Here is a 15,100-nt window from a genome sequence, read left to right on the forward strand (position 1 = left end):
TTAATTTTACAATACTTAAAAAGAATACCTCCTATTTAGAACACCGTAATCTGGATTAAAACATCTAACTATGAAATTATTTATTTTTATATACTATGATTTCTATAAAAACTTAAAAATATTACAGGGTACCATTTCTTCGACTAGAAATTCAGTAGATCTAAATGTTATTTTTCTGCGATCACTCGTAAAGCAAATGCAAAAGCAACTTGAAAAGGCAGAGTGAGGCTAAGAATTCGCTTAATTAGAGGTCATAGGCTTCAACGTGATCGTGTTTATATAAATAATATAAAGTATCATTTACGATCCGTAGATACCAGTTTCTAAAGTTTCACGATAAATATTTGAGCTATCAAAGGTCGTGCTGCCTACGAAATTGATTCTGCACTAACCTTGTCGCGTTGATAAATAAAGCCGAAATGAAACAAAAAAAGTTTTAAAACAAATGAAATGGGCAGACAGTAAAAATACGCTAATGTTAACGAACTTTGTAAACTTTAAGGCACAAGGTTGCAAGCAGAAAAGCTCCAAAATTATGAGAGACGTAAAAAGGCAAACTTAAATGCGAGCGATACTATACACATTATACGTAGTATAAAGTCGCTGAGCGTTAAAAATAAAATATCAGACACGCAACAGCAACTGCCAGCAGTGTTTTCTATAGAAAACGAAAATTATTTCCTGTTTTCAGCAATAACAACCGCGTGAGGTGGAAAAAAAATGAAAATATCGCCCTGCAGGCGAAGATAACAGAGTTCGGGGGTGTTGTCTAACATACTGTGGTGAATCAACGAATCTACAGCCACAGAAACGCATTTGGCCATTGCAGTTTGTTTACCATTGGTTTTTAGCCACAAACCTTATAGCTTAACATAACCCATACCCCTATAGCTCATACCCCTTGAAATTAAGAAACGACGCAGTTGTAAGAGAGAAAACGAGAAGGTGATACAAAGGGGCTACCAAACAATGCGTAAAAGAGGTGATTGATAACAAGGTGCGCCTTACAAATGTTCACTGTCTGCCCTCCGACGAGCTGTACAGCTATTCGCTTAGACCTCCAATCTGTTCGAAAGTCTCTGTATGCTTATCTTATTTAGCGCCCTGATTTGGGGAAATCATACATAGTAGCAAAATTTGGTGACAAGGTTAAATTGGAAGGCTAATTTAGTATGCTGAGAAATGTTGATTTTTATTCTTTATTATTTGTTTTTTCTTTTTTCCAGAAGATTCATGAGCTTGCCCTTTTTAAGGCGTTTCTGTTTTCAAATATCACATCATTTTTCTCAGTGCCTATAATTATTCGTTTACAATTGGAGCTACAAATAGAGGGTGAATGTGTTTCGTGCACACAGTTGCACTTATGTAAACATGTGGGCACACGCACAAGGCTAGGGTAGAAGAAGAAGTGCATTGAACAGGCGTAAAGAACAGAAAAGGAGAAAAAGGACAACGAGTTGAGAACAAACTTACACACACTTCTAAAACGATAGAAAGAGGGAGCAGCCAAGCCTCGTGTATTTTTGGCACACAATCGCCCCCTGTTTCTACCTCTCTTTCGACCGTTCGCTTATCCCATTTCGCTTTGGTGCATTCAACCTGCTGGGGAGCGAGACAGGTGCATTTACAGTTCCTCGAGATCAACAGCTGTGTGAGTGATGGGGAATTGGAAGAAAGAGAGAAAACTTAATGTTACTGGGATTATGCGAGACAAGTTTTAAATAAAATCATTTTAAAATGTTTTGATCAAAGTGTCCTATTTTTGAGAAACGAAAACTTTATTGTTTTAAGCGTGGTAAGACTTCCTCTTTCAGAAACAATACCAGACGCATAAACATAGTCCTACTCAAATTTAGGTATTAAACCATTGGCTCAGTAAAAGTAGCAAAGAGAAAGAGAGCCAATACAGGACTTGGAGACAACGCAATTTGCTGAACTTTAATGCGTAGCAAAGCAAATCGAAAACTGCAGTAAACAATGAAACGTTGCTAACTGCTGCCCCTCCACCACCCAATCCCCACCCCATTTTCCGCATACTTTGTTATTGTTGGCCTGGCTTATAGGGGGTTGTTGTTGCTGCGTAGCTGTTTTATTTGTTGCTGTTGTTGACTGGATAAGGCAACGGCGCATGCAACAAATTGCGTTCTACCAACAACAGAAACAACGAAATTGAACGATGAGCGACAAAAGAATACAGCTAGTAATTTTAAATAAAAGTACAGTGGACATTTATATATAAAGATTAAAAAGGAATATTAAATTCAAAAGAAATATGTTTATCGATTGTAAAAAGATTTCATAAACAAAATATTATTTTTAGTGTTTAAATATTCAATACCTTTAAAATAGCCAATCAAGTAGATAAAATAACCCTGAGAAAGAGACAGCACAAAGGCCTCAAAGACTCGCCACTCTATGACGTAGTTTGTTTTCCAGCTGGATTCCAATTGCAATTGTTCAAATTACCCCACTTGGATGCGGAAACCAGAATGCTCTTGGAAAACGAGAAAATATTCAAGATACTCAAATGTTTAGAGGGAAAGGGTGGGAAAGAAGCTCGACGAAGGCTTATCACCACCAACAAATACATAGAAACCATTCACCACTCTAGCTCGCCGGAGTTGTCGTCATCCAAGGAATGATTAACAAAAACAGTTGATTGAACTTTGTTTGGCCTCCGCACATCCCACGGCGAATGTTTGTGCTTAAATGTGTGTACTTGAAATGCCCCACTTTGCGTTGTTGGGCTAATAATTTTGGGTGTTAATGACAAGAGCATTGACTTTGAATGCTGCAAACAAGTCCAGCAATTGTATCCCACAGATTGATGGGGAATACTTACTGGTCCGGGATATTCCAGATACGTTTCGCAGGAAACATCTTCGATTTTCGGTCATGGGAAAAGTCCAAATCATCCTGCAAACAAACTCTTTATTTAAGGGTAAGATTTTAAAAGTTATTGAACTCTCATGTGAGATTCGTTTTCTTTATGAATATATAAGTTTCTATGTCTTAATTAAATTCAAATAAATTGAAACATATGGGAACTTTACAACTTTGAATATGTTTTCCAAAAAAAATTTTAAAGGATGGAGGATCTAAGCACTTCATCTGAATTTTCTTATCAACATAAATTTTCCCATTTGACGCAGATGAAATGCTGTCGAATTGTGGGCGTTTTTGGTTAACGCCCGGAAAATGGTCCCATGAGAGGTGTCGTTAAACTCATATTTTGGGTTTTGTATTTTGTATTTTGCTTGTCGCTTAATATTTTAGATACATAGCTACAATTCGGGTTGTACATCTATATATGCATATATAAAAAAACACGATATGTTGACATACATAAAGACAGAGATTCTTCAACAGTATACAAAAACATATATGCGTTTGGACGGAATTCGACTTACAACTAAAATATTACGCAGATTCGCGGTTAAAAATTTGTGGTAATTGAGAGGCGCATCTGTAAGGCACTGAACTGGTGGATGGAATGTACACTATAGTTTATAGTTAATAAATGTTTAAGTGCGAATCATCGGGGTTTTTACTTGTGCTGCTTTTCGGGCGGTCTAAATTGTGAAATTTCGTTGTGAGCCCCTATGGATGGAAAATACTTGAATTAACCCACTGGCATCGTTGATACGGTGCTATGAGGAGTGGTTGGCCGCGATCCAGCCAGCGAGTTGGCGGTGGAGGCGTGCAGCGATGCCATTGTGCCCATCTGAAAAGGGTAATAGTATCATTATTCATATTATAAGAGTAATTGTACTGTAAACATACGCGTAAATGAGCCAGATCCTCCAGTTTGGTCAGATCTACCAGTTCCAGGAACAGTGAGTAAACCACAGCCCATCCATAGATAGACACTAAACAGAAAATGCTCCACAGTAGCACCATAATTACATTATAGGCAAAGTACAGATCATTGACGATGGCAAAGAAAATCAGCGCCAAAGCCCTCCAAACAGTAAATATGGCGAAGGTCCACAGCCAGGGCAGAACCTTCCTTTCGTATTCCTATGATAAGATTACAAAAACAGGGATTAGAATAAATTTTCACAAGAAGACTTCTGCCAATTGATGGGTTTTTAGTGCCAATTTTTTTGATTATGATTGTGCAGAATGCTTTGGTTACCCTTTTGCTCAGTAAGCGTTTCTGTGTTCCCAGTTTTTTATGCTTTCAGGCAATGAGAAATGAAAATGAATTGCATGCTATAGATATTTGATCCTAGAACCAAACTTACCTTGCGCAGAGCCACGCACAGAAGGATGCTGGTGACAAAGTTTACCAGGGCCATGATGAGTGAGAACAGGGCGAAGACGATCAGCATGTTGCGCACTGGAAGAAAGTGAAATACATTACAATAGAGAATTAAAAATAACTTTAAAGTACTAAAAGAAGGGTTTAGTTCAACCCAAAACCTTACCATGCTTGTTGCCCACATAGACGAACTCGTAGGATATGATATAGTAGCCATAATGTGTGGATCCTGGCGCAGCCATTGCATAGCAGTAGATATCAAAGATGGTCGTGCCAATGGTGAACAGTGAGAGGAACTAAAAGGATATATCATGACATTAATAAGGAGATTAACTAATATGTTTTTCTGATCCTACAATGGCAAACAATCCTATGAGCATGGCTCCTTTCTGTATGTCGATGTACTGATTGTTTTTGAGCAGGGGTCGCTGGTACCAGGGAATCCTGACGGATCGCGTTGATCGGGACATCTTGGAGTGCAAATTCGTCGAGGATCTAAAAATTGATGTTTTTAATTACTTTGGTTTAATTATATTTAAGGTAGAAATATTAAACATACCTCCCCGTTGCGTGGGAATAAACCGACGGATTGGACCGATATGTGGAGGGCGTTTTCCTGCCGTAATTCATCATGAAGCCTTGTAAGTCACCACACGTATGTAAAAAGGGGAATCCTTTAATAATCCCACAGACAGCTACTGAAATATTTTAAATATAACTGATAGTAAGGACAAACTTCTATATTTGGCTTATTGACCAGGGCGTGTTTAATTAATTTGTGTATTTTGGGTGTGTCAAGCAAGGCTTGAAATTTTCGAAAACTTTAATCGAGATTTTAACACTTTTAAGAAAAGTTAATTGAATATCACTTTATGCGAGCTTATTCCAGTATCTTTATAGTTTATCTAAAACAATGATTTGAGGTCCATTGCATTTATTTACCTCTATAAAAACGAAAAATTAATCACCTCGCAACGCATCAAAAACAAAACACACGAATCAGGGATTAGTAATTTCCAGGGATGCATACCAAAGACAGTAAATACCGATAGAGCAACAAGTGTTATCGATGAGGTAATTGCTGGGTAGCACTGGCCTATCACCTGTTATAAGAGCGCGCAGATTTTAAATATTTATCGGATAACAGATTGTATTATTATTAAGATATCTTCATAAGACATTTTATAATAATCAGGTGGATTCTAGAATATATCATAAGCCTTAAACCTTTACATCTTTGTAGCATCATTTATTATCATTATATATAGTTCAGGAAAATAAAGACTTGAAAAGTTTGTCTTTTTCTTAAAAACTACAAATTGTAAAGGCAGAACTCCTTATCCTCATACCTTAAAGTAAAATTGATTTTATTATTTTTTTAAAATTAATATTAAACAAAATTATTACATTCGAAGGCAGAACATAAAGTGGCGCAATTATTAAATTTTATTTAAATTTTTGCTTTCGATAGATTTTAGAAAACTCAACCCTGTAACCTAGAACGATTGTGAGCCCCTGGTTTGCGCGCGCCTGTGTGTGTGATAAGCAACGGAGCAGCAAAAACAATCGACCAATGGAAAACATAAACATTTAAATATTCAAATATTTAGTATCAGAACTAAATGACCGGCCCAACATGTCACTGCCGCGGATCACGGACTTCGAAATCCTCGAAAAGCTCGGAGCTGGCAGCTATGCCACCGTTTATAAAGCGCGGCACAAAGTGGGGCACCAGTTTACACACATACACACCACACAAGCATTGCAACCAAAAGTCTAAAATTTATATTTTATCAATTCGCAGAAACAGCGCACTTATCACGCCATCAAATATGTGGAAATGTCAACGTTGTCGCAAACCTCGCGGGAAAACCTAATCACGGAAATACGCCTCCTAAGGGAACTCAAGCACAAGTACATTGTGACCCTGCAGGATTTCTTCTGGGACGACAAGTAAAACTTCGTTCCATTTAATCAACTTATGAATCATCCGTTTGGCAGGATATACATAGGTTATATATTGTATAGGGGGTAAACCTTGTTAGTGGATACATCGCTTGAAACACAAGATTTATGTTACATTGAGGGATCAGTTTATGCAAAATCTTATGGGAAATGCTCCTAATTATGATCTATGTAGAGGCCACGAAAACATTTTTTATTTTTTAATTGAAAAACTAATTGTAACTTTCATTTCCCACTTTTAGAAACATTTACATCGTTTTGGAGTACTGCAATGCCGGAAATCTATCCGCTTTTATACGAACCAAGAAAGCTTTACCAGAGAGCACCTGTCGTTACTTTTTGCGACAGTTGGCTGCAGCAGTCCAGTACATGCGAGCCAATGATGTTTCCCACTTTGACCTTAAACCACAGAACCTTCTGCTTACCCGGGGAGCTAACAATGTGTCCCTTAAGGTGGCAGACTTTGGGTAACTTACGAAATCATTTATTACTTATTAAGACTAATAAGAACATCCATTTTATAGGTTTGCTCAGCACCTGAAGCTGGGTGAAATCAATGAGCAGCTGAAAGGTTCGCCACTATACATGGCACCGGAAATAGTGCGGAAGCATCAGTATGATGCTAAGGCGGATCTCTGGAGCATTGGGGTGATTCTGTACGAATGTCTATTTGGAAAGGCGCCGTATAGCTCGCGAACCATTGAGGAGCTGCTGCTGAGGATCAGGAAGGCTGAGGCCATAACACTGCCACCAAATGCCCGTATCAGCAATGAGTGTCACGATCTCTTGCGACGCCTTTTGGCCCATGAGCCCACGGCGCGCATTTCATTCGCAGATTTCTTTGCGCATCCCTTTCTTGATCTCAAAACGTTTCCCACGGAACACACCCTACAAAAGGCCATCGATTTGGTTACTCAGGCGTGTTCGTATGATGAGAAGCGCAACTATAAGGAGGCTTACTATCTCTACTGCAGTGCCCTGCAGTATTTTGTACCGTTAATCACGGAAGAGGCAGACGCCACCAAGAGGCTGGCATTGCGCAATCGTGCCTTGTCGTATACAAAACGCGCCGAGGAGATCAAGAATTGCATAATTGAGGACGAGTACAGGATGCTGGCCGAGCGGCAAAGGCAAGAGGCTTTATCTGCCACAGCGAACCAAACCACAGAGCCTTCACCAGCTGTCCAGGCCCCGGATGCGCAGCCAAGCAGCTCGCGGGTCGCAGAGATGCTGGAACCAGATTCCCGCTATAAGCAGCTATGTACGACTTGAAACGTATTTTCAAGAACAAGTTAATATTAATCCTCCATTTTAGTTGCCCTTTCGCACTCAAGTCCGTCCCTGAAGACTGGCCTGGAAATCGGAAGGAAAGGCGAGCTATATCTTTACGAGCGTAAGCTAGATGCGGCATTGGAGTCGTATACCTCAGCGTTGGGCATTCTAGTGCCGTTCGTCAATAATGAACCAAAAGGCGAGCGGAGGAATCTGTTGCTGCAACAGGTTTGCTGAAATCATTTTATTACAAACATATTAACCTATCACAACTTTTTTTTAGCTGGAATTCTGGATGAAGGAGGCGGAGAGCATTAAGAGCATTTTGAGCGCCAAGCATATGGATGAAGAGGAGCAGAAGCTATCCACGGTACGCAGCTGCAGCATACAGTAGTCAAATAAAATCTAGATTTGAATTCGATGAGCAATTTCCAGCGCCTGGTGCGCATTTGTTAGAGTATTTTTGTAGGTCGATGTCCCAAGAGCATCGCTTAGTCATGTAGCCTTCTATGATCTTATATACATATATAATATATATATACAATATACAGATATACAAATGTCTATACTAGATTCGCTTTCTATGTACAGCAGAACCATGATCGCTATTTGTACCGCTCCTTAAAACTGTTCTAATGTTGTTAGTATTTGTATTTGTTAAGTCCTAACACCGATGGCCTTCCTACTTGTATACTGACCCACTTGTTTTGCGGCTTTAATCCGTTGTTAAGTTTTAAACCTTTTATGTTTTTCTTTTATTTAAGCGCACTTCAATGAGAACTATCACATTCCCAGGCTGGTCAAGTCCGCCGCTTATGTATTTCATTATTATCATTGTGCTTAATTTGATTAAAATCGTTTAAAGATAACCATAACCATTGTCGTTTGATTTCTTAGTGGTGATAAGGCGATAGTGGCGCTCTCGTGTATTCGAACAGGTATAATCTCGTCCTATCAATCGCCGTAAATAATCGTAATCATTCACTATCGACAATGTCAGGAAACTTATAAAAGCGGCTGTTGGACAATGAACGCGCATGTTTAGCCAAAAAATGTCGCGAAATGAAGATCTTTGTCTGGCGGTGATCGCCATTCTGGCAATCGCTGGCGTTAGCCATGCCGCTCCTCCCTTGGGTCGTGTGGTCAATGGCACCGATTCCACCGTGGAGAAATATCCTTTCGTGGTAAGTTGACTATCATTCGAGAGGAAGGAAACAAAATTTACCTTGGAATACCAAATGGATTACCTACTTACCTCTCTTAGGTTTCGATGCGTGGATCTACTGGCTCCCATTCCTGTGGTGGCTCCATTATTTCCAAGCAATTTGTGATGACCGCTGCTCATTGTACGGCTGGCCGAAAGGCCACGGATCTGTCCATCCAGTTTGGAGTTACCACAATTAATTCCGCTGGTCCGAACGTTGTGCGCGTTAAGAAAATCATCCAACACGAGGATTACAATCCCTACAACAACTATGCCAATGATATCTCTCTACTGATGGTGGAGGAACCGTTCGAGTTTGATGGCGTTACCGTTGCTCCTGTGGCATTGCCTGATCTTGCCTATGCCACTCCTCAAACAGATGCTGGTGGTGAGGGAGTGCTCGTCGGATGGGGACTTAATGCGGTGGGTTTTTTTTCTATATATTTACGAAAGGGAACTAATCATAAGTTAAAATATCCTTCAGACTGGCGGCACTATCCAAACCACTCTGCAGGAAGTGGGCTTGAAGGTATACTCAGATGAAGAGTGCACCGAAAGGCACGAGGGTCGCACGGATCCCAGATACCACATCTGTGGCGGCGTGGATGAAGGCGGCAAGGGTCAGTGTAGTGGAGATTCCGGTGGTCCACTCATCTACAATAACCAGCAGGTGGGCATCGTTTCCTGGAGCATCAAGCCCTGCACTGTGGCTCCCTATCCGGGTGTCTACTGCAAGGTCAGCCAGTATGTGGACTGGATTAAGAAGAACCAAATCATATTGGCATAGACATCCCATTATCTCTGCCAATACTGAAAGAGTTATAAATAAAACTGATCTATCAAGATTAAAGTTGTGATTTATTTGAGCCATAAATCGATGACAAGTCAAGACTGGGATTTGCCGGATTTTTAGATTGGCAAAAAATCATAAAAATGAGTCAAGGGGATATTTTATAAATTATGAAAGTAGTAGATAGACAACCGGAAATAGACTTATCTGAAATATTTTTAGATTTTGGGAATTTATTATGGTTAAGTCTTTAAAGTGATTAGTTTTGACATTATTATTTAATGTTGATTAAAATTTAAATGGTTTTCTATTATGGTAATAAGTTGATAAATCTTTAAAGTACTTGTAGCTTATCAAAAAAACTTTTCAAACACTTTTTAAACATGTTGGGGAAAGCCAATTTGCTTGCGTTGTGATAGTTTTTTTTAAAATATTTTTTTACTGCTACTCAGACGAGTGCTGTTTTATATCAATGACGACAGATTTAATAAAATCCCTATCTCGGATCGTAAATAATAACAATCGTGAAGGTTCGGCTAAGTCGGCAAGCTTATAAAAGCGGTAGCCAACCCATGGGGGCCATTTCTAGACAAAATATGTCGTCGAATCGGGATCTCAGTCTGGCTGTAATCGTTCTTTTAGCCACATCTACAGTTGGTTGGGCCGCGCCCCCAACTTCGAGAGTTGTGAATGGAACGGATTCTAATGTTCAGAAATTTCCATTTATGGTAAGGAGGAAGTTAAGTGATTAAGAAGTTGATATAGTTAAAAGGTGAAAAAATATAAAAAAGTGAAGTGTTATTTAATTTTTGATAGATTTTGGTTAAAAATAATGATAATTATTGAAAATAGTATTCCTTTAAGAAACTAATTTATATTAATCTTGGATTTTCTTGATCCAAACCCAGGTATCTCTTCGTAGTTACGATGGTTCCCACTCCTGTGGCGGCACCATAATTTCCAAGCAGTTCGTAATGACAGCTGCCCATTGCACCAATGGACGTCCTGCCGAGACGCTATCGATTCAGTATGGAGTGACCGATATTAATGTCCACGGTCCGAATGTGGTTGGCATAAAGAAAATCATCCAGCACGAGGATTTCGATCCCTCACGTCAAAATGCCAATGACATTTCGCTGCTGATGGTGGAGGAAACTTTCCAGTTTGATGGGGTCACGGTGGCTCCCGTGGAATTGCCAGCTTTGGCATTTGCTGTTCCTCAATCTGATGTGGGAGTTGAAGGTGTGCTCATTGGTTGGGGACTGAATGCGGTGGGTTTTGTATAAGATTTGGATTGGTTTTAAATATTTAAAAGTCATGTTTCTGCAGACCAATGGAAATGTCCAGAACACCTTGCAGGAGGTGTCCCTGAAGATTTACTCCGATGACGAGTGCACAGAACGGCATAATGGTAAAACGGATCCAAAGTACCACATCTGTGGTGGAGTTGATGAGGGTGGCAAAGGTCAGTGCAGCGGAGATTCTGGTGGTCCACTCATCTACAATGGTCAGCAGGTTGGCATCGTGTCCTGGAGCACGAAACCCTGCACTGTGGCTCCCTATCCGGGTGTCTACTGTAAGGTCAGCCAGTACATTGACTGGATCAAACACAACCAAATCATATTGGCTTAGTCACAAAGTACATTGCTCAATAAATTGAAAATTAAACCACTTAATAAATAATCAGATTGCTAGCTAGCCTTTATTTGCTTCGTGGGGGTAGCGATAAGCTAATTATCTGTATCATTATTATAAAGGCTTTTGCGGTCAATAAATCTTGGAAGTTATATTCGCAGTAATAAATTTAGCATATTGGTGCTGGCGTCGAAGAAAGGCAGTAAGCAGTTCACCTGGTACTGCCTTTTCAAGCAGTTCAAAGCAGTGGGAAGTACATGTATTCATAAAACTGTTGGCTATAGTACTTTTAAAACTGTAATTTGAAATAATAGGAAACAATATTTAAATTGTATGTTACTGAAAGTAGATTTGATAAATTGTAGATTTAAAATAAAAAATTTTATATATTTTTTAAAACATTTGTATCTCTTAGAGATGCACTTTGGGAAGGATAATAAAAATATTTATGAAGTTAAAAATTAAAACAGAGAAAACTTATTTTCTATATAAAATAAAATAATAAAGTATTTCATACCTTAGCAATAGATTTATTTTATAAATTTAACGACCAGAACTCTATTTAAGCCCACTTAAGAATGATTTTCATAATTTTCTATTCTAATGAAATGATCTTTTTGGTAATATTTTCAACTTTAGGTATCTTAAACTCAGTTAAAGATAATTTCACTTTGACTGCCTAATGAACATCATGCATTTCATCACCCTAATTATGGCATTTGAAAAAAAGCTATAAAATGATGCCTGCAACTCCCTCGACTATCAATATTTGTGCTGCAGACCTTCATTAGCACCGAAATGAAGAAGTAAACAGTTTGAGCAGCTCTGGGTCAGTGGACCAATACGAAGTCACCCGACAAAACCCGAATCGAATCGCTCATACGCCCCGTCGGCAGCTGCTGCTGCTGATGTTGATGCTTCTTCTTGCTGATGGTTCTACGGCCGCGGCTTCAACTTCTGGCACTGCAGTCAACATTTTCAACTCAAACGTAACGCACGGTTGGGCGGACTCAGATTCAAATAATTCAAAAGTTAGTGACCGTTGGTGCTTGAATTTAGATTGTGAAAGAGAAAAAAACAAATAACCTAAAAAAAAACAAGTTAAAATAAATATTAAATCTTGAAAATTTATAAACTGCGAGTTAAGAATATAAACTATATAAATCAAGATTAAAACCTTATGAATTCATAATTAACCTTTAGTGAAACTTTCTTTAAAGAAATAACAAAAACATATTTTTTTTTTGATATTCTAAGCCAAAGATCGACGATTTTTCTGCCTTTTTTTGTGTTATTACGTTTGCCATTGAAGCGGCGGAAAAAAATGTGAAAAAAATATTGCATTTGCTATAGAACCAAATGCGGAAGGTCGCCCATTATGATGGGCCAAAACTCGTTGCATTCATTCGTTTAATTAAAAAAACAGAAGCACATAAAAAAATGGAAGAAACTGAAATGACTCGTTAATTGGCTGCTTCTGCGAGGGCCACATGGCGAATGCGTGATACTAGGGCTTGCTGATTTCGCGAGCAGAATAAAAGAGCAAATAGCAAAAGCAAAAACTGCAAGCCTCAAATTGATCCAGCCCCCAATTTTTGTATTTTTTTTTTTCAATTTTTCCCCGGGAGCCTCATATATATTTCAGCAAATCAAATCAAAGCCCAAAAGTAGGCAACAAAAGTACACAATAAGAGCAACGTAATACGATTTTGGCTACCTCCTGCCGCATTTTCCGAAAAATTCGTGGAAACACTCAGAGCTGAACGCATAGAAAAGTACTTTCAAACACCCCTTTACCTTTTGGCCCTCGCACCACCCTCCCCCACACACTCGCATTCGCGCATTTTAACTAACAACAAAAGCAATTTGAAAACAATTTTTCGAGTTTCGAGAAAAACGTGTGGCCCTGTGCGGTCGTGGCCTACATGCTTATGGCCCCAAAAAAAGAAAGAAAAAAAATGAGAAAAAACTGGGCGTGGCAGCTGCTGGCAATTTGTAACATTCCAAACAAAAGGTGCATGCAACAAAAGTTAGCAAAGAATCGAAGGCTTTTGTGATTTTCTCGGCATCGAAATCAGCAAATAGATCAAATTATATTGGTGGAAAGTGCGAAAGTTGCTACTGTCTATCTTGAAATGTTGTGGTGTCAAAAAAGAATCTCTTTTAATGCTAAAAAATTAACCATTTTCAGGAATTTTACGATTTTAACATTCTTTTTTGGCTATGGAATCAGAATTCCTAGCTAGTTAAGCCTATATTTTTGCCCTACCTAAGCAGAAGTTTTTATTTTAAAGTATAGACATACAAAACTAATATTTAACTGCAAAATATTTACAACTTACGTTAAGAAAGTTCACCTGAATTGATCTTCTTACCTTTCTAAAAACAACAGAACACCGCAGTATAACATTTCTCAATTTTAACATTTAACCAGTAACACCTTCGTCGACCTTTGGCAGAACTTTTTCAAAGAAATATAACCGCTGAAAAAAAAAGGAAAAAGAACCAAAAAAGAAAAGTCTTATTAAGTCTTAATAAAATAACCGCAGCAGAAACAAAGGCTGCCGAAAAGCGTAACAATTCCACTCTTAGGAGAACAAAGTGAAATTTTGCAATTTTAGTGAGTGCACCCGTCTTGCCTGTCATTGCATCAGTTTGTCAAACAGTCAGTTCGTCAGTCTGTCTATTTGTCAGTGAGTCAGTCAGTGTGTGTGAGTGTGTGTATATTCTAGTGAGTGTGAACTCTGTGGTAAAGGTCAGAACTCATATGAAAATGTCGAGCGGCAACCAAGAAGCAATGTCAACAAAAGCAGCTGTCAACGCCGTGGACATGGACATGGGCATGGACATGGACGAGGACAAGGGCTCGTCAATGCATATGCATCCAGAATCATCATCCTCATCAGCATCTTCGAGATCGATTTCGGCCAGCTACCATGTAAAAGCCCTGGCCATTCTGGTGGCCATCGTCTTGTGCAGCGGCAGTTTGGGTTTCGCCGACGGCCTAAAGTGCCACATGTGTGGACAGTACAACGAGGGCGTGGGCTCTATAACGCCCTGCACTAACTATACAAAGGACATTGCCCATCTCTATCTGAAGGAGTGCACCAAGAAGAGCGAGAAATTCTGTGTGGTGAGTTTGGAAGCTATGTGTTATGATCTTTAGATATATATCAATGAGTCTGAAGAAAGCGCTGCTATGTGGAATTGAGTTCTAACCAAAAATTTTATTAAAATCTAAAAAATATTAAACAAATTTACAAATATCTGTATTTTGTATAACTAGAATATTAAATGTAATGAAATTTATTGAAAATTCTACAAATAATAATATTCGCTAATATCATTATAAACATCTTTTAAATACATAAACGAAAAAGCAATTTTGATAATTTGTATAATTCCGTTGATATGAGCTTTTCTCGCTATTGACCAATATTGGTCGTATTTTTTGTCTGTATTTATTTTTGTCTTTAAGCGTAGCTATTGAACCGAAATTGAAACGTTGCATTCATTTATTTATAGACTCATTCATTTTGGTCCATTGCTACTCATTGTTGTCATTGTCCGGGCAAGCAAAAAGACAAACGAAACCAAGAGGCAAACAGCGATGGAGCCACCTCCATCTACATCTCCACCTCCCTTTTCCGTTTCCTTCCTCCATTGATGACTTCTCGAGTTGATGTTTCCATTTTATTGTTTTTCGCCCGTACTCATATTGATTGTCGTCCCTGTGTGTGTGTGTGTTGGTCTTTCTCTGTGTGTTTTTGCCTTATCTCCGTATTGGCCATATAGATATATATTCTTTCCGAAGTTAAATCGCTGGCAGTCCTGCTGTTGTCACATTTTTGTTTTCAGTGCTCGTCCAAAAACGACACAAAAAAAAAAAGATAAATTGCTTATAAAAACAAAGTGAATCATTTGCTTCGGAATAGATTGATTTCTAGGAAAAACGGGGCTTGGTTAGCAA

At 38.7% G+C, this 15,100-nt stretch overlaps 5 protein-coding genes across 10 annotated transcripts in view; 4 read left to right on the top strand and 1 right to left on the bottom strand.

Moving 5' to 3' along the window:
* Positions 1-3,230: 3,230 nt before the first annotated feature.
* On the bottom strand, positions 3,231-5,308 carry LOC108109359. Of its 3 annotated transcripts, none has more exons than XM_017217830.2 (7): positions 5,207-5,308; positions 4,824-4,962; positions 4,621-4,759; positions 4,431-4,560; positions 4,248-4,342; positions 3,784-4,020; positions 3,231-3,724 (listed from the first exon to the last, which is right to left on the bottom strand). In XM_017217830.2, exons 2-7 carry the CDS (start codon positions 4,895-4,897, stop codon positions 3,623-3,625), a joined length of 777 nt encoding a protein of 258 aa, XP_017073319.1. In that variant the 5' UTR covers positions 4,898-4,962; positions 5,207-5,308; the 3' UTR covers positions 3,231-3,622. The 3 variants fall into 3 exon arrangements, with proteins under 3 accessions (XP_017073319.1, XP_017073328.1, XP_017073337.1); XM_017217839.2 differs by having other exon boundaries at positions 4,824-4,959; positions 5,207-5,288; XM_017217848.2 differs by having other exon boundaries at positions 5,233-5,284.
* A 480-nt stretch (positions 5,309-5,788) lies between these two features.
* Positions 5,789-8,370, top strand: LOC108110621 (serine/threonine-protein kinase ULK3). The gene is made up of 7 exons (XM_017219722.2): positions 5,789-5,987; positions 6,069-6,217; positions 6,472-6,696; positions 6,754-7,490; positions 7,545-7,729; positions 7,785-7,871; positions 8,266-8,370. The coding sequence occupies exons 1-7, from the start codon at positions 5,901-5,903 to the stop codon at positions 8,362-8,364; spliced, it is 1,569 nt and encodes a 522-aa protein (XP_017075211.1). The 5' UTR covers positions 5,789-5,900; the 3' UTR covers positions 8,365-8,370.
* Positions 8,371-8,553: 183 nt separating this feature from the next.
* LOC108109331 (chymotrypsin-2) lies at positions 8,554-9,550 on the top strand. Its single transcript, XM_041819133.1, has 3 exons — positions 8,554-8,685; positions 8,766-9,128; positions 9,190-9,550. The coding sequence occupies exons 1-3, from the start codon at positions 8,554-8,556 to the stop codon at positions 9,490-9,492; spliced, it is 798 nt and encodes a 265-aa protein (XP_041675067.1). The 3' UTR covers positions 9,493-9,550.
* A 541-nt stretch (positions 9,551-10,091) lies between these two features.
* On the top strand, positions 10,092-11,196 carry LOC121530277 (chymotrypsin-2-like). Its single transcript, XM_041819134.1, has 3 exons — positions 10,092-10,223; positions 10,404-10,766; positions 10,825-11,196. The coding sequence occupies exons 1-3, from the start codon at positions 10,092-10,094 to the stop codon at positions 11,125-11,127; spliced, it is 798 nt and encodes a 265-aa protein (XP_041675068.1). The 3' UTR covers positions 11,128-11,196.
* Positions 11,197-12,058: 862 nt separating this feature from the next.
* LOC108109343 overlaps positions 12,059-15,100 on the top strand; it is a 29,375-nt gene continuing 26,333 nt past the window's right edge. Inside the window, exons 1-2 of one of the 4 annotated variants that reach the window (XM_041819148.1) lie at positions 12,059-12,161; positions 13,523-14,263. In XM_041819148.1, coding sequence (XP_041675082.1) covers positions 13,898-14,263 — 366 coding nt within the window. In that variant the 5' untranslated portion in view covers positions 12,059-12,161; positions 13,523-13,897. Of the gene's footprint in view, positions 12,162-13,321; positions 14,264-15,100 lie in introns of those variants that run through there. The other 3 variants (XM_041819146.1, XM_041819149.1, XM_041819147.1) reach the window with 3 other exon arrangements.

The sequence above is a fragment of the Drosophila eugracilis genome, unplaced genomic scaffold, assembly GCF_018153835.1.
Source record: "Drosophila eugracilis isolate 14026-0451.02 unplaced genomic scaffold, ASM1815383v1 contig_47, whole genome shotgun sequence".
In the NCBI taxonomy this organism is placed as follows: domain Eukaryota; kingdom Metazoa; phylum Arthropoda; class Insecta; order Diptera; family Drosophilidae; genus Drosophila; species Drosophila eugracilis.